Consider the following 26,146-nt stretch of genomic DNA (forward strand, 5'->3'; position numbering starts at 1 on the left):
CCTGAATTTTCTGTGTAATGATCTCTGCGCTGTGGTGACTGTGGCCCCGATCAGATCTTCCTCAGGGGCCCAGTGTCTCCGGTATCATAGGTACATGGAATTCAATCATGAACATCCATGATGTAGACATGAAGGAATGTGACTCCAATGCCGTCATCAGGGGCGACATCGCCTTTTCCTCCCGGGAAGTGACTTTTCCTGGATATAATGGATAATGTCATTTCCTTACACAAACCTCACGCCTCATCTAGACTCCAGTGTGAATGCAGCTCTGGATGTAAATCACCACATGCAAAGGGTTAATGCAGCTCTGGATGTAACTGACCACATGCAGAAGAGTGAATGCAGCTCTGGCTGTAACTGACCACATGCAGAAGGGTTAATACAGCTCTGGCTGTAACTGACCACATGCAGAAGAGTGAATGCAGCTCTGGCTGTAAATGACCACATGCAGAAGGGTGAATGCAGCTCTGGATGTAACTGACCACATGCAAAGGGTTAATACAGCTCTGGCTGTAACTGACCACATGCAGAAGAGTGAATGCAGCTCTGGCTGTAACTGACCACATGCAGAAGAGTGAATGCAGCTCTGGCTGTAAATGACCACATGCAGAAGGGTGAATGCAGCTCTGGATGTAACTGACCACATGCAGAAGGGTGAATGCAGCTCTGGCTGTAAATGACCCCATGCAGAAGAGTAAATGCAGCTCTGGATGTACTGACCACATGCAGAAGGGTGAATGCGGCTCTGGATGTACTGACCACATGCAGAAGGGTGAATGCAGCTCTGGCTGTAACTGACCACATGCAGAAGGGTGAATGCAGCTCTGGCTGTAACTGACCACATGCAGAAGGGTTAATGCAGCTCTGGATGTAACTGACCACATGCAGAAGAGTGAATGCAGCTCTGGATGTAACTGACCACATGCAGAAGAGTGAATGCAGCTCTGGCTGTACTGACCACATGCAGAAGGGTGAATGCAGCTCTGGCTGTACTGACCACATGCAGAAGGGTTAATACAGCTCTGGATGTAACTGACCACATGCAGAAGAGTGAATGCAGTTCTGGCTGTACTGACCACATGCAGAAGGGTGAATGCAGCTCTGGATGTAACTGACCACATGCAGAAGGGTTAATACAGCTCTGGATGTAACTGACCACATGCAGAAGGGTTAATACAGCTCTGGCTGTACTGACCACATGCAGAAGGGTTAATGCAGCTCTGGATGTAACTGACCACATGCAGAACAGTGAATGTAGCTCTGGATGTAAATCACCACATGCAGAAGGGTGAATGCAGCTCTGGCTGTAACTGACCACATGCAGAAGAGTGAATGCAGCTCTGGCTATAACTGACCACATGCAGAAGGGTGAATGCAGCTCTGGCTGTAAATGACCACATGCAGAAGGGTGAATGCAGCTCTGGCTGTAAATGACCACATGCAGAAGGGTTAATACAGCTCTGGCTGTAAATGACCACATGCAGAAGGGTGAATGCAGCTCTGGATGTAACTGACCACATGCAGAAGGGTTAATACAGCTCTGGATGTAAATGACCACATGCAGAAGGGTTAATACAGCTCTGGCTGTACTGACCACATGCAGAAGGGTTAATGCAGCTCTGGATGTAACTGACCACATGCAGAACAGTGAATGCAGCTCTGGATGTAAATCACCACATGCAGAAGGGTGAATGCAGCTCTGGCTGTAACTGACCACATGCAGAAGAGTGAATGCAGCTCTGGCTATAACTGACCACATGCAGAAGGGTGAATGCAGCTCTGGCTGTAAATGACCACATGCAGAAGGGTGAATGCAGCTCTGGCTGTAAATGACCACATGCAGAAGGGTTAATACAGCTCTGGCTGTAAATGACCACATGCAGAAGAGTGAATGCAGCTCTGGATGTAACTGACCATATGCAGAAGGGTGAATGCAGCTCTGGATGTAAATGACCACATGCAGAAGGGTTAATACAGCTCTGGATGTAACTGACCACATGCAGAAGGGTGAATGCAGCTCTGGCTATAAATGACCACATGCAGAAGAGTGAATGCAGCTCTGGCTGTAAATGACCACATGCAGAAGAGTGAATGCAGCTCTGGCTGTAAATGACCACATGCAGAAGGGTGAATGCAGCTCTGGCTGTAACTGACCACATGCAGAAGGGTGAATACAGCTCTGGATGTAACTGACCACATGCAGAAGGGTGAATGCAGCTCTGGCTGTAACTGACCACATGCAGAAGAGTGAATGCAGCTCTGGCTGTAAATGACCACATGCAGAAGGGTGAATACAGCTCTGGATGTAACTGACCATATGCAGAAGGGTGAATGCAGCTCTGGCTGTAACTGACCACATGCAGAAGAGTGAATGCAGCTCTGGCTGTAAATGACCACATGCAGAAGGGTTAATACAGCTCTGGATGTAACTGACCACATGCAGAAGGGTTAATACAGCTCTGGCTGTAATTGACCACATGCAGAAGAGTGAATGCAGCTCTGGCTGTAACTGACCACATGCAGAAGGGTGAATGCAGCTCTGGCTGTAAATGACCACATGCAGAAGGGTGAATGCAGCGCTGGCTATAACTGACCACATGCAGAAGGGTGAATGCAGCTCTGGCTGTAACTGACCACATGCAGAAGAGTGAATGCAGCTCTGGCTGTAACTGACCACATGCAAAAGAGTGAATGCAGCTCTGGATGTAACTGACCACATGCAGAAGAGTGAATGCAGCTCTGGCTGTACTGACCACATGCAGAAGGGTGAATGCAGCTCTGGCTGTACTGACCACATGCAGAAGGGTTAATGCAGCTCTGGATGTAACTGACCACATGCAGAAGAGTGAATGCAGTTCTGGCTGTACTGACCACATGCAGAAGGGTGAATGCAGCTCTGGATGTAACTGACCACATGCAGAAGGGTTAATACAGCTCTGGATGTAACTGACCACATGCAGAAGGGTTTATACAGCTCTGGCTGTACTGACCACATGCAGAAGGGTTAATGCAGCTCTGGATGTAACTGACCACATGCAGAAGAGTGAATGCAGCTCTGGATGTAAATCACCACATGCAGAAGGGTGAATGCAGCTCTGGCTGTAACTGACCACATGCAGAAGAGTGAATGCAGCTCTGGCTATAACTGACCACATGCAGAAGGGTGAATGCAGCTCTGGCTGTAAATGACCACATGCAGAAGGGTGAATGCAGCTCTGGCTGTAAATGACCACATGCAGAAGGGTTAATACAGCTCTGGCTGTAAATGACCACATGCAGAAGAGTGAATGCAGCTCTGGATGTAACTGACCACATGCAGAAGGGTTAATACAGCTCTGGATGTAAATGACCACATGCAGAAGGGTTAATACAGCTCTGGATGTAACTGACCACATGCAGAAGGGTGAATGCAGCTCTGGCTGTAAATGACCACATGCAGAAGAGTGAATGCAGCTCTGGCTGTAAATGACCACATGCAGAAGAGTGAATGCAGCTCTGGCTGTAAATGACCACATGCAGAAGGGTGAATGCAGCTCTGGCTGTAACTGACCACATGCAGAAGGGTGAATACAGCTCTGGATGTAACTGACCACATGCAGAAGGGTGAATGCAGCTCTGGCTGTAACTGACCACATGCAGAAGAGTGAATGCAGCTCTGGCTGTAAATGACCACATGCAGAAGGGTGAATACAGCTCTGGATGTAACTGACCATATGCAGAAGGGTGAATGCAGCTCTGGCTGTAACTGACCACATGCAGAAGAGTGAATGCAGCTCTGGCTGTAAATGACCACATGCAGAAGGGTTAATACAGCTCTGGATGTAACTGACCACATGCAGAAGGGTTAATACAGCTCTGGCTGTAATTGACCACATGCAGAAGAGTGAATGCAGCTCTGGCTGTAACTGACCACATGCAGAAGAGTGAATGCAGCTCTGGCTGTAAATGACCACATGCAGAAGGGTGAATACAGCTCTGGCTGTAACTGACCACATGCAGAAGAGTGAATGCAGCTCTGGCTGTAACTGACCACATGCAGAAGAGTGAATGCAGCTCTGGCTGTAACTGACCACATGCAGAAGAGTGAATGCTGCTCTGGCTGTAACTGACCACATGCAGAAGGGTGAATACAGCTCTGGCTGTAAATGACCACATGCAGAAGGGTGAATGCAGCTCTGGCTGTAACTGACCACATGTAGAAGAGTGAATGCAGCTCTGGCTGTAACTGACCACATGCAGAAGAGTGAATGCTGCTCTGGCTGTAAATGACCACATGCAGAAGGGTGAATGCAGCTCTGGCTGTAACTGACCACATGCAGAAGAGTGAATGCTGCTCTGGCTGTAAATGACCACATGCAGAAGGGTGAATGCAGCTATGGCTGTAACTGACCACATGCAGAAGAGTGAATGCAGCTCTGGCTGTAACTGACCACATGCAGAAGGGTGAATGCAGCTCTGGCTGTAACTGACCACATGCAGAAGGGTGAATGCAGCTCTGGCTGTAAATGACCACATGCAGAAGGGTGAATGCAGCTATGGCTGTAACTGACCACATGCAGAAGAGTGAATGCAGCTCTGGCTGTAACTGACCACATGCAGAAGGGTGAATGCAGCTCTGGCTGTAACTGACCACATGCAGAAGGGTGAATGCAGCTCTGGCTGTAACTGACCACATGCAGAAGAGTGAATGCTGCTCTGGCTGTAACTGACCACATGCAGAAGGGTGAATGCAGCTCTGGCTGTAACTGACCACATGCAGAAGAGTGAATGCAGCTCTGGCTGTAACTGACCACATGCAGAAGAGTGAATGCTGCTCTGGCTGTAACTGACCACATGCAGAAGGGTGAATGCAGCTCTGGCTGTAAATGACCACGTGCAGAAGGGTGAATGCAGCTCTGGCTGTAACTGACCACATGCAGAATAGTGAATGCTGCTCTGGCTGTAACTGACCACATGCAGAAGAGTGAATGCAGCTCTGGCTGTAAATGACCACATGCAGAAGGGTGAATACAGCTCTGGCTGTAACTGACCACATGCAGAAGAGTGAATGCAGCTCTGGCTGTAACTGACCACATGCAGAAGGGTGAATGCAGCTCTGGCTGTAACTGACCACATGCAGAAGAGTGAATGCAGCTCTGGCTGTAACTGACCACATGCAGAAGAGTGAATGCTGCTCTGGCTGTAACTGACCACATGCAGAAGGGTGAACACAGCTCTGGCTGTAAATGACCACATGCAGAAGGGTGAATGCAGCTCTGGCTGTAACTGACCACATGTAGAAGAGTGAATGCAGCTCTGGCTGTAACTGACCACATGCAGAAGAGTGAATGCTGCTCTGGCTGTGAATGACCACATGCAGAAGGGTGAATTCAGCTCTGGCTGTAACTGACCACATGCAGAAGGGTGAATACAGCTCTGGCTGTAACTGACCACATGCAGAAGAGTGAATGCTGCTCTGGCTGTAAATGACCACATGCAGAAGGGTGAATGCAGCTCTGGCTGTAACTGACCACATGCAGAAGAGTGAATGCAGCTCTGGCTGTTACTGACCACATGCAGAAGGGTGAATGCAGCTCTGGCTGTAACTGACCACATGCAGAAGAGTGAATGCAGCTCTGGCTGTTACTGACCACATGCAGAAGGGTGAATACAGCTCTGGCTGTAACTGACCACATGCAGAAGAGTGAATGCTGCTCTGGCTGTGAATGACCACATGCAGAAGGGTGAATTCAGCTCTGGCTGTAACTGACCACATGCAGAAGGGTGAATGCAGCTCTGGCTGTAACTGACCACATGCAGAAGAGTGAATGCAGCTCTGGCTGTAACTGACCACATGCAGAAGAGTGAATGCTGCTCTGGCTGTAAATGACCACATGCAGAAGGGTGAATGCAGCTCTGGCTGTAACTGACCACATGCAGAAGAGTGAATGCAGCTCTGGCTGTAACTGACCACATGCAGAAGAGTGAATGCTGCTCTGGCTGTAACTGACCACATGCAGAAGGGTGAATGCAGCTCTGGCTGTAACTGACCACATGCAGAAGAGTGAATGCAGCTCTGGCTGTAACTGACCACATGCAGAAGAGTGAATGCTGCTCTGGCTGTAACTGACCACATGCAGAAGAGTGAATGCAGCTCTGGCTGTCACTGATCACCAGCAGAAGGAAGACTGGACAGACCCACCCACCCCCATAACCACTGATTTTAATGCACAGACTCTACAGACTCCCATATCTTCCCCGCTTTTCTTCCTTTCTATTCATGCACCAGGAGGCGCAGGATGAGGTGATGTTATGAGGAGACCCTCCCCACATTGCTGTGTGCCCGGGACTGACACATTTCTTCCAGGAGGAAATTATTTTTTTCTGGGGGTCTCCCGCTGCGGACAATGACCAGTTCGCCTTCCCTTCCTGTGTTTCCCATTCAGGCGGTGGCTAATGGCGTTCAAGGGTTAAAGCTGACAACTCTGGTCACTGTAGTGAGGGGCACACTGGTCGTCACCCAGCTTTCCCCAGAGAAGATCGTGAGTGGAGGTAGTGGGTGAGCGATAGGCCCCATCCCTGGCACCGGAGAGGCCACGGGTGTCCGTGCATCGGCGTAAAGATCACGTTTCCCCCGGACTCTGCTCAAAGCCAACATTCATGGCAGAGGGGCCGGGGGGGGGGGGGGGGGGGGGGGCAGCACAAGGAGGCCACAAAAAGTGATGGGGAGCCATACAGGTGGCACCACCAGAGCTACTGTGTATCTAATCCTCCCCTGTGTGATACTGTCTGCTGATCCGTGTATCTAATCCTCTCCTGTGTGATACTGACTGCTGAGCCGTGTATCTAATCCTCTTCTGTGTGATACTGACTGCTGAGCCGTGTATCTAATCCTCCCGTGTGATACTGTCTGCTGAGCTGTGTATCTAATCCTCTCCTGTGTGATACTGTCTGCTGATCCTTGTATCTAATCCTCTCCTGTGTGATACTGACTACTGAGCTGTGTATCTAATCCTCTCCTGTGTGATACTGTCTGCTGAGCTGTGTATCTAATCCTATCCTGTGTGATACTGACTGCTGAGCCGTGTAGCTAATCCTCTCCTGTGTGATACTGTCTGCTGAGCTGTGTATCTAATCCTCTCCTGTGTGATACTGACTGCTGAGCCGTGTATCTAATCCTCTCCTGTGTGATACTGACTGCTGAGCCGTGTATCTAATCCTCTCCTGTGTGCTACTGACTGCTGAGCTGTGTATCTAATCCTCCCCTGTGTGATACTGTCTGCTGATCCGTGTATCTAATCCTCTCCTGTGTGATACTGACTGCTGAGCCGTGTATCTAATCCTCTCCTGTGTGATACTGACTACTGAGCTGTGTATCTAATCCTCCCCTGTGTGATACTGTCTGCTGATCCGTGTATCTAATCCTCTCCTGTGTGATACTGACTGCTGAGCCGTGTATCTAATCCTCTTCTGTGTGATACTGACTGCTGAGCCGTGTATCTAATCCTCCCGTGTGATACTGTCTGCTGAGCTGTGTATCTAATCCTCTCCTGTGTGATACTGTCTGCTGATCCTTGTATCTAATCCTCTCCTGTGTGATACTGACTACTGAGCTGTGTATCTAATCCTCTCCTGTGTGATACTGTCTGCTGAGCTGTGTATCTAATCCTATCCTGTGTGATACTGACTGCTGAGCCGTGTAGCTAATCCTCTCCTGTGTGATACTGTCTGCTGAGCTGTGTATCTAATCCTCTCCTGTGTGATACTGTCTGCTGAGCTGTGTATCTAATCCTCTCCTGTGTGATACTGTCTGCTGAGCTGTGTATCTAATCCTCTCCTGTGTCCTCCAATCTTTGTCTCTACTGCTGGTAGAGAGGATAATGCTGCCACCTTGTGGTTGGTATCGGAGCTGCGTTCTCTGGTCTCTTCGTTTTCTAAATATTTCTTAAGTGAATGTTTATTTGAAGAAAAAACTGTTTAAAAACATTTGTTGCCACAAACAGATTATTCTTTTAAGCAAGATAGAAATTCGAAGCTGCACAACAAATTGTCTGCATATTCCCCGAAGTCTCCTGAGGCTTCTCATGTAATTTACATTATAAGGCCGGCGTCACACTACCGTGTTTTACGGACGTAAGAGAGGTGCAGAATATATGGACTGCATACGGTACAATGCTTCTCTATGCCCCAGCTCCTATCTGCCGTATTTTACTGATCCGTATTATACGGGCTTCTACGGCCGTAGAAAATTGCAGCATGCTGCGTTTGTCACTGTACTGCACAAAAAAATCGCTAATCAAAGTCTATGGGGGCCAGAAAAATACGGATTACACACGGACCAGCAGTGTGACTTGTGAGAAATACGCAGCGGTGTTCTATAGAAAAGCCGGCAATTCAGTGCGGTGTACAGTAAAATCACACTGACAGCTTACAGTAGAATAGGTAGAATAAATGTGTACACATAGAATAGGGGTATATATATATATATATATATATATATATATATATATATATATATATGTCAGTGAGACACATATATGTATATATATTTAATATATATAATTTATATATATAATTCAATTGCCGGCTATTGCTATCTCCTTCCTAAACCCGACATGATATGAGACATGGTTACATACAGTAAACCATCTCATATCACCATTTTTTTTTGCATATTCCTCACTACTGATGTCAGTAGTGTGTATGTGCAAAATTTGGGCGTTCTAGCTATTAAATTAAAGGGTTAAATGGCGGAAAAAATTGGCGTGGGCTCCCGCACAATTTTCTCCGCCAGAGTAGTAAAGCCAGTGACTGAGGGCAGATATTAATAGCCTGGAGAGGGTCCACGGTTATTGCCCCCCCCTGGCTAAAAACACCTGCCCCCAGCCACCCCAGAAAAGGCACATCTGGAAGATGCGCCTATTCTGGCACTTGGCCACTCTCTTCCCATTTCCGTGTAGCGGTGGGATATGGGGTAATGAAGGGTTAATGCCACCTTGCTATTGTAAGGTGACATTAAGCCAGGTTAATAATGGAGAGGCGTCAATTATGACACCTGTCCATTATTAATCCAATAGTCTGAAATGGTTAAAAAAACACAACCACATTATTAAAAAGTATTTTAATGACATAAACACAGGTTGTTTGAATATTTTATTATTCTGGTAATCCACCTGAAGACCCTCAATCTGTGACAAAGAAAAAATAATAAACCAACAATATACATACCTTCCGAAGATCTGTAACGTCCCACGATGTAAATCTATCTGAAGGGGTTAATTTTTTTTACAGGCAGGAGCTTTGCTATAATGCAGCTGTGTTCCTGACTGTAAAACCCCAGCAAATGAATGGAAACTAGGTCAATGACCTGTAGTTACCTTCATTCGCGGTGATGCGCCCTCTGCTGGATGTCCCTCGAGTGTGGGGACTTTTTAATAATGTGTTTGTTTTTTTTAACCATTTCAGACTATTGGATTAATAATGGAAAGGTGTCATAATTGACGCCTCTCCATTATTAATCTGGCTTAATGTCACCTTACAATAGCAAGGTGACATTAACCCTTCATTACCCCATATCCCACCGCTACACGGGAATGGGAAGAGAGTGGCCAAGTGCCAGAATAGGCGCATCTTCCAGATGTGCCTTTTCTGGGGTGGCTGGGGGCAGATGTTTTTAGCCAGGGGGGGGGGAGGGGCAATAACCATGGACCCTCTCCAGGCTATTAATATCTGCCCTCAGTCACTGGATTTACCATTCTGGCGGAGAAAATTGCGCGGGAGCCCACGCCAATTTTTTCCGCCATTTAACCCTTTAATAGCTAGAGCAGCCAAATTTTGCACATACACACTACTAACATTAGTAGTGAGGAATATGCAAAAAAAAAGGGGATATGAGATGGTTTACTGTATGTAACCATGTCTCATATCATGTCGGGTTTAGGAAGGCGATAGGAAAAGCCGGCAATTGAATTACTGTTTTTTAAGCTGGATGAAATATTAATATATATACCTATTCTATGTGTACACATTTATTCTACCTATTCTATTGTAACCTGTCAGTGTGATTTTACTGTACACCGCACTGAATTGCCGGCTTTTCTCTCTAACACCGCTGCGTATTTCTCGCAAGTCACACTGCTGGTCCGTGTGTAATCCGTATTTTTCTGGCTTCCATAGACTTTCATTGGCGGATTTTTTGCGCAATACGGTGACAAACGCAGCATGCTGCGATTTTCTACGGCCGTAGAAAGCCGTATAATACTGATCAGTAAAATACAGATGATAGGAGCAGGGGCATAGAGAAGCATTGTACCGTATGCAATCCGTATTTTCAGCACCTCTCTTACGTCCGTAAAACACGGTAGTGTGACCCCGGCCTAATTCTTTGTTTTATTTTGATTTATTATATTACCTTTCCAAATTTAATTTATTATTACAGAAAGCTGCACCAGATCTGAAACATTGATATGCAGCACCAAAGTCCACTGCACCTGTACAGCCGACACATAGGTCAGTGTTAAAATTAAAAAAAACTTATTTATCTGCCTCATTATTTCAAACAAATTATATTGCATCAGTCCTGGAGCGTTATAAGAGGGGCTGATATCAGTCACATATGGTGTAATGTCTGGAGGTTATATCAGTACAGGAGCGTTATAAGAGGGGCTGATATCAGTCACATATGGTGTAATGTCTGGAGGTTATATCAGTACTGGAGCGTTATATGAGGCTGATATCAGTCACATATGGTGTAATGTCTGGGGGTTATATCAGTACTGGAGCGTTATAAGAGGGGCTGATATCAGTCACATATGATGTAATGTCTGGAGGTTATATCAGTACTGGAGCGTTATAAGAGGCTGATATCAGTCACATATGGTGTAATGTCTGGAGGTTATATCAGTACTGGAGCGTTATAAGAGGCTGATATCAGTCACATATGGTGTAATGTCTGGAGGTTATATCAGTACTGGAGCGTTATAAGAGGCTGATATCAGTCACATATGGTGTAATGTCTGGGGGTTATATCAGTACTGGAGCGTTATAAGAGGGGCTGATATCAGTCACATATGGTGTAATGTCTGGAGGTTATATCAGTACTGGATCGTTAAGAGGGGCTGATATCAGTCACGTATGATGTAATGTCTGGAGGTTATATCAGTACTGGAGCGTTATAAGAGGCTGATATCAGTCACATATGGTGTAATGTCTGGGGGTTATATCAGTACTGGAGCGTTATAAGAGGGGCTGATATCAGTCACGTATGATGTAATGTCTGGAGGTTATATCAGTACTGGAGCGTTATAAGAGGGGCTGATATCAGTCACATATGGTGTAATGTCTGGGGGTTATATCAGTACTGGAGCGTTATAAGAGGGGCTGATATCAGTCACGTATGATGTAATGTCTGGAGGTTATATCAGTACTGGAGCGTTATAAGAGGGGCTGATATCAGTCACATATGGTGTAATGTCTGGGGGTTATATCAGTACTGGAGCATTATAAAAGAGGCTGATATCAGTCACATATGGTGTAATGTCTGGGGGTTATATCAATACTGGAGCGTTATAAGAGGGGCTGATATCAGTCACATATGATGTAATGTCTGGGGTTATATCAGTACTGGAGCGTTATAAGATGGGCTGATATCAGTCACATATGATGTAATGTCTGGGGTTATATCAGTACTGGAGCAATATAAGAGAGGCTGATATCAGTCACATATGGTGTAATGTCTGGAGGTTATATCAGTACTGGAGCGTTATAAGAGGGGCTGATGTCAGTCACATATGATGTAATGTCTGGAGGTTATATCAGTACTGGAGCGTTATAAGAGGCTGATATCAGTCACATATGATGTAATGTCTGGGGTTATATCAGTACTGGAGCAATATAAGAGGGGCTGATATCAGTCACATATGGTGTAATGTCTGGAGGTTATATCAGAACTGGAGCGTTATAAGAGGGGCTGATATCAGTCACATATGGTGTAATGTCTGGAGGTTATATCAGTACTGGAGCGTTATAAGAGGCTGATATCAGTCACATATGGTGTAATGTCTGGGGTTATATCAGTACTGGAGCAATATAAGAGGGGCTGATATCAGTCACATATGGTGTAATATCTGGAGGTTATATCAGTACTGGAGCGTTATAAGATTTCCGCGGTGGGGATTTGTGATATAAGGGGTCTATTGGGATGTTGGTGATTTCCCCGTTCCTCGTCTCATTGGTGGTCTTTGCAGCCGTCCTTCTCTCTGCCTGAATGTCTGATAACAGGGAGTAGCCGCTGATATTTCTGGTGCGGTGTCCCGGGGTCTTCAGCACTACGCTTGGTCTGCTTCGATGTCTTCCTCAGACGGTTCGTCCACGGTGATGAGAACGTTGACGGTTTTCGGCTGCTCCATCTTTTTCTGTTTCTCTGATGCCTCCAGACGTCGAGGGAATTTGGACACAACTTTGGGGGTCGGCGGCTCACTGGCCCGACTTTCCCTTTCATCCTCGGTGGTCTCCTCCTCATCGATGCGCCCGTCGGGGTCCAGGTCTGAGTAGCGGGTGTTTGTGTTGGGAGAGGGAAATCCATCTCCTCTGAAGCGGACAAGATGGCTTCTCACCCCGAGGCTCTTAAGATTTTTCATACCGACTGCGGGGGACGCGGCAGAAGAGAGAAAGCGGCTGAGCATCGGGGTGCGGGCCCGCGGGAGGTTGGGGGTGGCCGCCACCTGCTGACTCTGCTCAGAGTCCTTCTCAATGCTGAAATAAGAGAGATAGCGGTTATCCACATCATCGGCGATGCCTGAGAGTGTCGGACTGGACTGCCAAGAGGCCACCGGTCACCGACTCCAGGACCAACCAGTATTCAAGATCGCACCAGTCACGGACTCCAGCACCCACCAGTCACGGACTCCAGCATCCACCAGTCACAGACTCCAGCATCCACCAGTCACGGACTCCAGCACCCACCAGTCACGGACTCCAGCACCCACCAGTCACCGACTCCAGCACCCATCAGTCACCGACTCCAGCACCCATCAGTCACCGACTCCAGCACCCATCAGTCACCGACTCCAGCACCCATCAGTCACCGACTCCAGCACCCATCAGTCACCGACTCCAGCACCCATCAGTCACCGTCTCCAGCACCCATCAGTCACCGACTCCAGCACCCATCAGTCACCGACTCCAGCACCCATCAGTCACCGACTCCAGCACCCATCAGTCACCGACTCCAGCACCCATCAGTCACCGACTCCAGCACCCATCAGTCACCGTCTCCAGCACCCATCAGTCACCGACTCCAGCACCCATCAGTCACCGACTCCAGCACCCATCAGTCACCGACTCCAGCACCCATCAGTCACCGACTCCAGCACCCATCAGTCACCGACTCCAGCACCCATCAGTCACCGACTCCAGCACCCATCAGTCACCGACTCCAGCACCCATCAGTCACCGACTCCAGCACCCATCAGTCACCGACTCCAGCACCCATCAGTCACCGACTCCAGCACCCATCGGTCACCGACTCGAGGCCCCACCGGTCACCGACTCGAGGCCCCACAGGTCACCGACTCGAGGCCCCACAGGTCACCGACTCGAGGCCCCACCAGTCACCGACTCGAGGCCCCACCGGTCACCGACTCGAGGCCCCACCGGTCACCGGCTCCAGCACCCACCGGTCACCGGCTCCAGCACCCACCGGTCACCGGCTCCAGCACCCACCGGTCACCGACTCCAGCACCCACCGGTCACCGACTCCAGCACCCACCGGTCACCGACTCCAGCACCCACCGGTCACAGGCTCCAACACCCACCAATCGCTGACTCCAGCACCCACAAGTCTTTGACTCCAAACCCCACTTTTCAGCTACGTGCAGATGTGACATTATCCCCCATCACAAATGTATATAACAACGATCTGGTAGATTGTTAGATGAAGAAAATGCTGCCTGTCTGTACACAGTGACCCATGTATATAGTGCTAAGTACTGCTCATATAAGAGGGTGGTGGCCAGTGGCGTAACTACAAAGTTATGGACCCCGCTGCGAATTTTCAAATGGGCCCCCACCACCATGCCAAAATATTTTCCACCAAAATTCACATTTTTCCTATTCATTTTGCATACTATAGCGTTATTGCAAAGTGGTATAGTGTGACCTCAGTGGCGTAACTATCGGGTGCTCCATCCTGGTATATATTTGTTCCCTGTACTGCCGTTGTTATGCAATGTATTAAACAAAATAAACCATTATACTCATCAGAGGCTTACATAGAAGTCATGGGGATCCATATAAGAAGTATAATGCACCCCCATAGTCCTCCTTATAATATAATGCACCCCCATAGTCATCTATACAATGTACTGCACAGTTCATAGTCATCCATATAGTATAATACACTCCCCATAGTCCTCCATATAGTATAATACACTCCCCATAGTCCTCCATATAGTATTATACATTCCCCATAGTCCTCTATATAGTATAATACACTCCTCAGTCTACCATATAGTATAATACACTCCTCAGTCCTCCATATAGTACAATACACTCCTCATAGTCCTCCATATAGTATAATACACTCCTCATAGTTCTCCATATAGTATAATACACTCCTCAGTCCTCCATATAGTATAATACACACCTCGTAGTCCTCCATATAGTATAATACACTCCTCAGTCCTCCATATAGTATAATACACTCCTCATAGTCCTCCATATAGTATAATACACTCCTCAGTCCTCTATATAGTATAATACACTGCTCATAGTGCTCCATATAGTATAATACACTCCTCAGTCCTCCATATAGTATAATACACTTCTCAGTCCTCCATATAGCATAATACACTGCTCATAGTTCTCCATACAGTATAATGCACCCCTCATAGTCCTCCATATAGCATAATACACTGCTCAGTCCTCCATATAGTATAATACACTCCTCAGTCCTCCATATAGTATAATACACTCCTCATAGTCCTCCATATAGTATAATACACTCCTCAGTCCTCCATATAGTATAATACACTCCTCATAGTCCTCCATATAGTATAATACACTCCTCAGTCCTCTATATAGTATAATACACTCCTCATAGTCCTCCATATAGTATAAAACACTCCTCAGTCCTCCATATAGTATAATACACACCTCGTAGTCCTCCATATAGTATAATACACTCCTCAGTCCTCTATATAGTATAATAAACTCCTCATAGTGCTCCATATAGTATAATACACTTCTCAGTCCTCCATATAGTATAATACACTGCTCATAGTTCTCCATATAGTATAATGCACCCCTCATAGTCCTCCATATAGCATAATACACTGCTCAGTCCTCCATATAGTATAATACACTCCTCAGTCCTCCATATAGTATAATACACTCCTCATAGTCCTCCATATAGTATAATACACTCCTCAGTCCTCTATATAGTATAATACACTCCTCTTAGTCCTCCATATAGTATAAAACACTCCTCATAGTGCTCCATATAGTATAATGCACCCCTCATAGTCATCCATATAGTATAATACACTGCTCATTTCTCCATATAGTATAATACACTCCTCAGTCCTCTATATAGTATAATACACTCCTCAGTCCTCTATATAGTGTAATACACTCCTCAGTCCTCCATATAGTATAATACACTCCTCAGTCCTCTATATAGTATAATACACTCCTCGGTCCTCCATATAGTATAATACACTTCTCAGTCCTCCATATAGTATAATACACTGCTCATAGTGCTCCATATAGTATAATGCACCCCTCATAGTCATCCATATAGTATAATACACTGCTCAGTCCTCCATATAGTATAATACACTCCTCATAGTCATCCATATAGTATAATACACTTCTCAGTCCTCCATATAGTATAATACACTCCTCATAGTGCTCCATATAGTATAATGCACCACCATCGTCATCCATGTCATACAATTCACTTCCCATAGTATAATGCACCCCATAGTTCTTCATATAGTATAATGTATTCCCAATAGTCCTCGATACAGTATAATGCAGCCCACATAGAGTATAATGCAGCCACCCCACAGAGTATAATGCAGCCACCCCACAGAGTATAATGTAACCCCCCATAGAATATAATGCAGCCACCCTCACATAGTATAATGTAGCCTCCTCATAGAGTATGATGCAATCACCCCTGAGAGAATATAAATATAATACAGCCCCCCATAGAATATAATGTAGCCCCGAATAGAATATAATACAGCCAACCTCCCCATAGCATATAATGTAGTCCCATCAAAGAGTCCAATGCAATCCTCCCTCATAAAATCTAATACAGCCTCCCATAGAATATAAAACATCCCACCTCCCCATAGTATATAATGTAGCCACCCATAGAATTTATTGCAGCCCCCCATAGTATATAACAGCCTCCCCCATAGAATATAATATACCCCCCATAGTATATAACACAGCCTCCCGCATAGAATATAATATACCCCAAAAGTATATAACAGCCACATAGTATATAACACAGCCTCTCCCATAGAATATAATATACCCCCCATAGTATATAGCACAGCCAACGTAGTATATAGCACAGCCCGCATAGTATATAGCACAGCCCGCATAGTATATAGCACAACCACGTAGTATATATCACAGCCTCCCCCAAAGAATATAATATACCCCCCAATAGTATATAATAGCCACATAGTATGTAACACAGCCTCCCCAATAGAATAGAATATACCCCCCATAGTATATAACACAGCCTCCCCATAGAATATAATATACCCCCCAATAGTATATAATAGCCACATAGTATATAACACAGCCTCCCCAATAGACTATACCCCCCATAGTATATAACACAGCCTCCCCATAGAATAGAATATACCCCCCAATAGTATATAATAGCGACATAGTATATAACACAGCCTCCCCCATAGAATATAATATAACCCCATAGTATATAACACAGCCTTCCTCATAGAATATAATATACCCCCCAATAGTATATAACAGCCACATAGTATATAACACAGCCTCCCCCATAGAATATAATATACCCCCCAATAGTATATAACAGCCACATAGTATATAACACAGCCTTCCCCATAGAATATAATATACCCCCCAATAGTATATAACAGCCACATAGTATATAACACAGCCTCCCCCATAGAATCTATATATATAATTGCCTAAGGGTTTTTCCGTCTGTCTGTCTGTCCTGGAAATCCCGCGTCTCTGATTGGTCGAGGCCTGGCAGTCTCGACCAATCAGAGACCGGCACAGCATCGACGTAGAAATCCCGCGTCTCTGATTGGTCGAGGCCGCCAGGCCTCGACCAATCAGCGACGGGCACAGCGACGATGATGTCATAAAGGACGTAGACATCCCGCGTCTGATTGGTCGAGGCCGCCAGGCCTCGACCAATCAGCGACGGGCACAGTATCGACGTAGATGTCATAATGGTTGCCATGGCGACGATGATGTCATAAAGGTTGCCTCGACCAATCAGCGACGGGCACAGTCTGCTGCGAATTCTGGAATCATCATTGTCCATATACTACGGGGACATGCATATTCTAGAATATACGATGCGGCCTCGACCAATCAGCGACGGGCACAGTATCGACGTAGAAATCCCACGTCTCTGATTGGTCGAGGCCGCCAGGCCTCGACCAATCAGCGACCGGCACAGCGACGATGATGTCATAAAGGATGTAGACATCCCGCATCTCTGATTGGTCGAGGCTGCCAGGCCTCGACCAATCAGCGACGGGCACAGCGACGATGATGTCATAAAGGACGTAGACATCCCGCGTCTGATTGGTCGAGGCCGCCAGGCCTCGACCAATCAGCGACGGGCACAGTATCGACGTAGATGTCATAATGGTTGCCATGGCGACGATGATGTCATAAAGGTTGCCTCGACCAATCAGCGACGGGCACAGTCTGCTGCGAATTCTGGAATCATCATTGTCCATATACTACGGGGACATGCATATTCTAGAATATACGATGCGGCCTCGACCAATCAGCGACGGGCACAGTATCGACGTAGAAATCCCACGTCTCTGATTGGTCGAGGCCGCCAGGCCTCGACCAATCAGCGACCGGCACAGCGACGATGATGTCATAAAGGATGTAGACATCCCGCATCTCTGATTGGTCGAGGCTGCCAGGCCTCGACCAATCAGCGACGGGCACAGCGACGATGATGTCATAATGGATGTAGAAATCCCACGTTTCTGATTCAGTGACGGGCACAGCATGGCGACGATGATGTCATAAAGGTTGCCTCGACCAATCAGCGACGGGCACAGTATCGACGTAGATGTCATAATGGTTGCCATGGCGACGATGGTGTAATAAAGGTTGCCTCGACCAATCAGCGAGGGGCACAGTCTGCCGCGAATTCTGGAATCATCATTGTCCATATACTACGGGGACATGCATATTCTAGAATACCCGATGCGTTAGAATCGGGCCACAATCTTGGCCGCCAGGCCTCGACCAATCAGCGATGGGCACAGCGACGATGATGTCATAAAGGACGTAGAAATCCCACGTTTCTGATTCAGCGACGGAGTCGAGCGGCCTCGACCAATCAGAGACGTGGGATTTCCAGGACAGACATACAGACAGAAAGACAGACAGACGGAAAAACCCTTAGACAATTATATATATAGATGGAGAGCTATGTGTGGGCCATTATACTACATGGCGGCCTCGACCAATCAGACGCGGGATGTCTACGTCCTTTATGACATCATCGTCGCTGTGCCCGTCGCTGATTGGTCGAGGCCTGGCGGCCGCCAGGCCTCGACCAATCAGAGACCGGCATAGCATCGACGTAGAAATCCCGCGTCTCTGATTGGTCGAGGCCGCCAGTCTGATTGACACTTCTGTATTGATCAGTCCTCCTGACACTTCTATATTGATCAGTCCTCCTGATACCTCTATATTGATCAGTCCTCCTGACACTTCTATATTGATCAGTCCTCCTGACACTTCTATATTGATCAGTCCTCCTGACACTTCTATATTGATCAGTCCTCCTGACACTTCTATATTGATCAGTCCTCCTGACACTTCTATATTGATCAGTCCTCCTGACACTTCTATATTGATCAGTCCTCCTGATACCTCTATATTGATCAGTCCTCCTGATACCTCTATATTGATCAGTCCTCCTGACACTTCTATATTGATCAGTCCTCCTGACACTTCTATATTGATCAGTCCTCCTGACACTTCTATATTGATCAGTCCTCCTGACACTTCTATATTGATCAGTCCTCCTGACACTTCTATATTGATCAGTCCTCCTGACACTTCTATATTGATCAGTCCTCCTGACACTTCTATATTGATCAGTCCTCCTGACACTTCTATATTGATCAGTCCTCCTGACACTTCAATATTGATCAGTCCTCCTGACACTTCTATATTGATCAGTCCTCCTGACACTTCTATATTGATCAGTCCTCCTGATACCTCTATATTGATCAGTCCTCCTGACACTTCTATATTGATCAGTCCTCCTGACACTTCTATATTGATCAGTCCTCCTGACACTTCAATATTGATCAGTCCTCCTGATACCTCTATATTGATCAGTCCTCCTGACATTCTACATTGATCAGTCCTCCTGACACTTCTATATTGATCAGTCCTCCTGACACTTCTATATTGATCAGTCCTCCTGACACTTCTATATTGATCAGTCCTCCTGACACCTCTATATTGATCAGTCCTCCTGACACTTCTATATTGATCAGTCCTCCTGACACTTCTATATTGATCAGTCCTCCTCACACTTCTATATTGATCAGTCCTCCTGACACTTCTATATTGATCAGTCCTCCTGACACTTCTATATTGATCAGTCCTCCTGACACTTCTGTATTGATCAGTCCTCCTGATACCTCTGTATTGATCAGTCCTCCTGACACTTCTGTATTGATCAGTCCTCCTGATACCTCTATATTGATCAGTCCTCCTGACACTTCTATATTGATCAGTCCTCCTGACACTTCTATATTGATCAGTCCTCCTGACACTTCTATATTGATCATTCCTCCTGACACTTCTATATTGATCAGTCCTCCTGACACTTCTATATTGATCAGTCCTCCTGACTCTTCTATATTGATCAGTCCTCCTGACATCTCTATATTGATCAGTCCTCCTGACACCTCTATATTGATCAGTCCTCCTGACATTCTATATTGATCAGTCCTCCTGACACTTCTATATTGATCAGTCCTCCTGACACTTCTATATTGATCAGTCCTCCTGACACTTCTATATTGATCAGTCCTCCTGACACTTCTATATTGATCAGTCCTCCTGACACTTCTATATTGATCAGTCCTCCTGACACTTCTATATTGATCAGTCCTCCTGACACTTCTATATTGATCAGTCCTCCTGACACTTCTATATTGATCAGTCCTCCTGACACTTCTATATTGATCAGTCCTCCTGACATTCTATATTGATCAGTCCTCCTGACACTTCAATATTGATCAGTCCTCCTGACACTTCTATATTGATCAGTCCTCCTGACACTTCTATATTGATCAGTCCTCCTGACACCTCTATATTGATCAGTCCTCCTGACACCTCTATATTGATCAGTCCTCCTGACTCTTCTATATTGATCAGTCCTCCTGACACTTCTATATTGATCAGTCCTCCTGACACTTCTATATTGATCAGTCCTCCTGACACTTCTATATTGATCAGTCCTCCTGACACTTCTATATTGATCAGTCCTCCTGACACTTCTATATTGATCAGTCCTCCTGACACTTCTATATTGATCAGTCCTCCTGACACTTCTATATTGATCAGTCCTCCTGACACTTCTATATTGATCAGTCCTCCTGACACTTGACGATGATGTCATAAAGGACGTAGATATCCCGCGTCTCTGATTCAGCGACGGGCACAGTATCGACGTAGATGTCATAATGGTTGCCATGGCGACGATGATGTCATAAAGGTTGCCTCGACCAATCAGCGACGGGCACAGTCTGCAACGAATTCTGGAATCATCATTGTCCATATACTACGGGGACATGCATATTCTAGAATACCCGATGCGTTAGAATCGGGCCACAATCTAGTAGTATATAATAGCCACATAGTATATAACACAGCCTCCCCCATAGAATATAATATACCCCCCAATAGTATATAATAGCCACATAGTATATAACACAGCCTCCCCATAGAATATAATATACCCCCCAGAGTATATAACAGCCTCCTCCATAGAATAGAATATACCCCCAATAGTATATAATAGCCACATCTATATATATAATTGTCTAAGGGTTTTTCCGTCTGTCTGTCTGTCTGTCCTGGAAATCCCGGCTGTCTGATTGGTCGAGGCCGCCAGGCCTCGACCAATCAGAGACCGGCACAGCATCGACGTAGAAATCCCGCGTCTCTGATTGGTCGAGGCCGCCAGGCCTCGACCAATCAGCAACGGGCACAACGACGATGATGTCATAATGGTTGCCATGGCGACGATGATGTCATAAAGGTCGCACAACAGACAACCATACACAAATATGCACAAATCATCATTGCCCATATACTACGGGGACATGTATATTCTAGAATACCCGATGCGTTAGAATCGGGCCACAATCTAGTAGTATATAACAGCCTCCCCCATAGAATATAATGTACCCCCTAATAGTATATAATAGCCACATAGTATATAATACAACCTCTCCCATAGAATATTATATACCCCCAATAGTATATAATAGCCACATAGTATATAACACAGCCTCCCCCATAGAATATAATATACCCCCCAATAGTATATAATAGCCACATACTATATAACAGCCTCCCCCATAGAATATAATATACCCCCCAATAGTATATAGCACAGCCACGTAGTATATAGCACAGCCTCCCCCATAGAATATAATGTACCCTCTAATAGTATGTAATAGCCACATAGTATATAACACAGCCTCCCCCATAGAATATTATATACCCCCAATAGTATATAATAGCCACATAGTATATAACACAGTCTCCCCCATAGAATATAATATACCCCCCAGAGTATATAACACAGCCTCCCCCATAGAATATAATATACCCCCCAATAGTATATAATAGCCACATAGTATATAACAACCTCCCCCATAGAATAGTATATACCCCCCAATAGTATATAGCACAGCCACGTAGTATATAGCACAGCCTCCCCCATAGAATATAATGCACCCCTTAATAGTATATAGTAGCCACATAGTATATAACACAGCCTCCCCCATAGAATATAATATACCCCCCAATAGTATATAATAGCCACATACTATATAACAGCCTCCCCCATAGAATATAATATACCCCCATAGTATATAGCACAGCCACGTAGTATATAGCACAGCCTCCCCCATAGAATATAATGTACCCCCTAATAGTATGTAATAGCCACATAGTATATAACACAGCCTCCCCCATAGAATATTATATACCCCCCAATAGTATATAATAGCCACATAGTATATAACACAGCCTTCCCCATAAAATATAATATACCCCCATAGTATATAGCACAGCCACGTAGTATATAGCACAGCCCGCATCCCCCCGAGAATGGCCCCACTGCCCAGTACTCACTGTTATAGTACAACAAAGAAAACCACACTCCTCTCCTCGTGCCCGCTGTGCTTCCTGCTCCTGTCTCAGCGGCTGCACTGTCTGGCACACAGTGAGTGCACTATGACGTCATCGTGCACCCACAGTGTCAGAGGCAGAGCGGGGAATGATGGGAGAGGGAGCATCAGCTGACGTTCTCTCCTCCATCATTGCTTTGAACTGTACCGGCAGACGCAGGTATAATTCAATGCGGTGGGGGAGTCTGCGCTGGCGGCAGGTGGGCCCCCTGCCTCACAGGACCCCCATAGCGGCTGCGTGATGTGCCACTAGCTGGGGGCCCTAGCTTTGAACTGTATCGGCTTCATAGGCGTCGGTATAGTGCAATGCGGCAGGGAGACGGATGCCTCTGACCGGCCGGCACGGTTGCAGCTGCGACCGCTGCGATCGAGGTAGTTATGCCCCTGGTGGTGGCCCACCGGAAGATTCTCCTGTTATCCTGTCGGCCACTACAAGCCTGTCTGGCACTACAACTTCCAGCATATCCTGAGAGCCGCAGGAAGGTTCAATTATATTCAGTCTGCACAAGGCTCCGTGAGCCGGGACTATGGACTGACACATTGTAACGAAGGAGCCCGAGCTGCTCACTTCTCACTGACACATTGTAACGCTGAGAATGGCGGCTCCAGCAGATTCACAGCAGCAGCAGAGATGGTAAAAGAAGGAAACATTATATGATGGGAAATGTGGGACCGCAGTGATGGCGGCCGCCGCTCCTCACCGCATGTCGAAGGTGGAGCCCATGAAGGACGGTTTCAGGGTCTCGGCCGCGGTGGCTATGGTATATGGCGGCAGCGCGCTCTGCTCGTCCCAGTACTTGTCTTTCTCGATGGGCGGCAGGTTTTGGTACATATCATCCACAGAGAGGAGGGAAACCTATAGGACAAGAGTGCGGACAAGATTAGGGTGAGGCCGGGCGCAGGCCGCGGTGCAGGCGGGTCGCTCCACCATCATCTCTCACCTGTAGATTTCTGTCTATCAGTCTGTTAGTCTCAAAATCGTCATCATCTTCTCCGAAGGGATTAATGATTTGCTCGGCCACCTGGAAAATCGAGACCGACGATCACCAATATGGCGGCACAATGAGGGGGTGCGGCAAAAGAACCGAAAATGTCACGAACCTTCAGCCACCCGAAATAGAAGAAGAACTCCAGCAGCGCAAAGATGGGGACGTAAATGTCCAGGGGGGGATCCTCGTCCCCCCAAATTGGGCGGAACTGCCGACCGATGAGACAGGAGGTGAAGAATGAGTAGACGGCGATGGTGACCACCTGTGGGGAGGACGCTGCCGTCATCACACTGCACCATACCAGTACTACAACTCCCAGCAGTCTAGTAATTACAGCTCTGGAGGTGATTGGAGGATAAGATGTAACAGCAGAATAGTGAGTGCAGCTCTGGAGGTGACTGAAGGATAAGACACGATATAACAGCAGAATAGTGACTGCAGCTCTGGAGGATAAGACACGATATAACAGCAGAATAGTGATTGCAGCTCTGGAGGTGACTGGAGGATAAGACATGATGTAACAGCAGAATAGTGACTGCAGCTCTAGAGGTGACTGGAGGATAAGACATGATGTAACAGCAGAACAGTGACTGCAGCTCTGGAGGTGACAGAAGGATAAGATACAATGTAACAGCAGAACAGTGACAGCAGCTCTGGAGGTGACTAGGGTCCTAAAGGGGGGGCAGCAGATAATCCTTCTGTCTTGACGGATATGCGACTTGTGTCCTGTCTGACCTGTGTGTAGACGAGCGGCACGCTGATCCAGTCATAGTGGAAGAGCATGCTGCACTTGGCGCGGTATTTATTCAGCTCCTGGGGAGACACACGAGAGAAGAGATAATGGCGGCAGAGGCGACTATTGCTCATTATTACTGTAAAGACCTTGGGCCTCAATGCAAAATCTGCAGCAAATGTCCAAACCGTTCTGCATCATTCGTAGCACTGGTCTTATGCAAATTTGGCCCCGCGGGGTCCCAGGACCAAGCACCAATACATCGTCTGTGCCCCTGGACATAGACTGAAATGACAGATGTACGACCCCTGGTCCATATGGGCTCCTGTATATCACAGCCTTTAGGATGGGATCACTGACCGGCCGTCCAGTATCCAGTCATATCTAGCATAATCCAGACGCAGCGCCCCCCACATAGCCAGAAATGTCAGTGACAAAGCCCCCTACAGTGCACCGCATCACCCCATGATGCCAATCCCAGTGCCCCCCCATGATTTCAGCTGTAGTGCCCCCCATGATTCCAGCTGTGGTGCCCCCATGACACCAGTTGTTTTGCCCCATGACACCAGCTGTAGTGCCCCCCATGATTCCAGCTGTAGTGCCCCATGACGCCAGCTGTAGTCCCCCCATGATGCCAGCTGTAGTGCCCCTATGACGCCAGCTGTAGTCCCCCCATGACGCCAGCTGTAGTCTCCCTATGATGCCAGCTGTAGTGCCCCCATGATGCCAGCTGTAGTGACCCCCATGACACCAGCTGTAGTGTCCCCCATGATTCCAGCTGTAGTGCCCCCATAACACCAGCTGTAGTGCCCCATGACACCAGCTGTAGTGCCCCCCATGATTCCAGCTGTAGTGCCCCCATGACGCCAGCTGTAGTCCCCCCATGATGCCAGCTGTAGTGCACCATGACACCAGCTGTAGTGCCCCCATGATTCCAGCTGTAGTGCCCCATGACACGAGCTGTAGTGCCCCCCATGATTCCAGCTGTAGTGCCCCCATGACGCCAGCTGTAGTCCCCCCATGACGCCAGCTGTATTGCCCCCATGACACCAGCTGTAGTGCCCCCCATGACACCAGCTGTAGTGCCCTCATGACACCAACTATAGTGCCCCCCATGATTCCATCTGTAGTGCCCCCCATGACACCAGCTGTAGTGCCCCCCATGACACCAGCTATAGTGCCCCCCATGATTACAGCTGTAGTCCCCCCCATGACGCCAGCTGTAGTGCCCCATGACACCAGCTGTAGTGCCCCCATGATTCCAGCTGTAGTGCCCCATGACGCCAGCTGTAGTCCCCCCCATGACGCCAGCTGTATTGCCCCCATGACGCCAGCTGTAGTCCCCCATGATGCCAGCTGTAGTGCCCCTATGACACCAGCTGTAGCCCCCCCATGACGCCAGCTGTAGTCTCCCCATGATGCCAGCTGTAGTGCCCCCATGATGCCAGCTGTAGTGACCCCCATGACACCAGCTGTAGTGTCCCCCATGATTCCAGCTGTAGTGCCCCATGACACCAGCTGTAGTGCCCCCCATGATTCCAGCTGTAGTCCCCCCCATGACGCCAGCTGTAGTGCCCCATGACACCAGCTGTAGTGTCCCCATGATTCCAGCTGTAGTGCCCCCCATGACACCAGCTGTAGTGCCCCATCATACCAGCTGTAGTGCCCCATGATTCCAGCTGTAGTGCCCCATGACGCCAGCTGTAGTCTCCCCCATGACACCAGCTGTA

The 26,146-nt window shown here is 47.2% G+C and overlaps 1 protein-coding gene across 1 annotated transcript in view; it reads right to left on the minus strand.

Moving 5' to 3' along the window:
• Positions 1-10,318: 10,318 nt before the first annotated feature.
• Positions 10,319-26,146, minus strand: part of BEST4 (bestrophin 4) — a 49,197-nt gene continuing 33,369 nt past the window's right edge. Inside the window, exons 4-8 of the mRNA XM_069735832.1 lie at positions 24,419-24,496; positions 23,796-23,945; positions 23,636-23,716; positions 23,396-23,550; positions 10,319-12,735 (exon numbers count right to left, since the gene is read on the minus strand). Of these exons, the coding sequence (XP_069591933.1) occupies positions 12,309-12,735; positions 23,396-23,550; positions 23,636-23,716; positions 23,796-23,945; positions 24,419-24,496 (891 nt within the window). The 3' untranslated portion in view covers positions 10,319-12,308. The remainder of the gene's footprint in view (positions 12,736-23,395; positions 23,551-23,635; positions 23,717-23,795; positions 23,946-24,418; positions 24,497-26,146) is intronic.

The sequence above is a fragment of the Ranitomeya imitator genome, chromosome 8 (assembly GCF_032444005.1).
Source record: "Ranitomeya imitator isolate aRanImi1 chromosome 8, aRanImi1.pri, whole genome shotgun sequence".
NCBI classification, from domain to species: domain Eukaryota; kingdom Metazoa; phylum Chordata; class Amphibia; order Anura; family Dendrobatidae; genus Ranitomeya; species Ranitomeya imitator.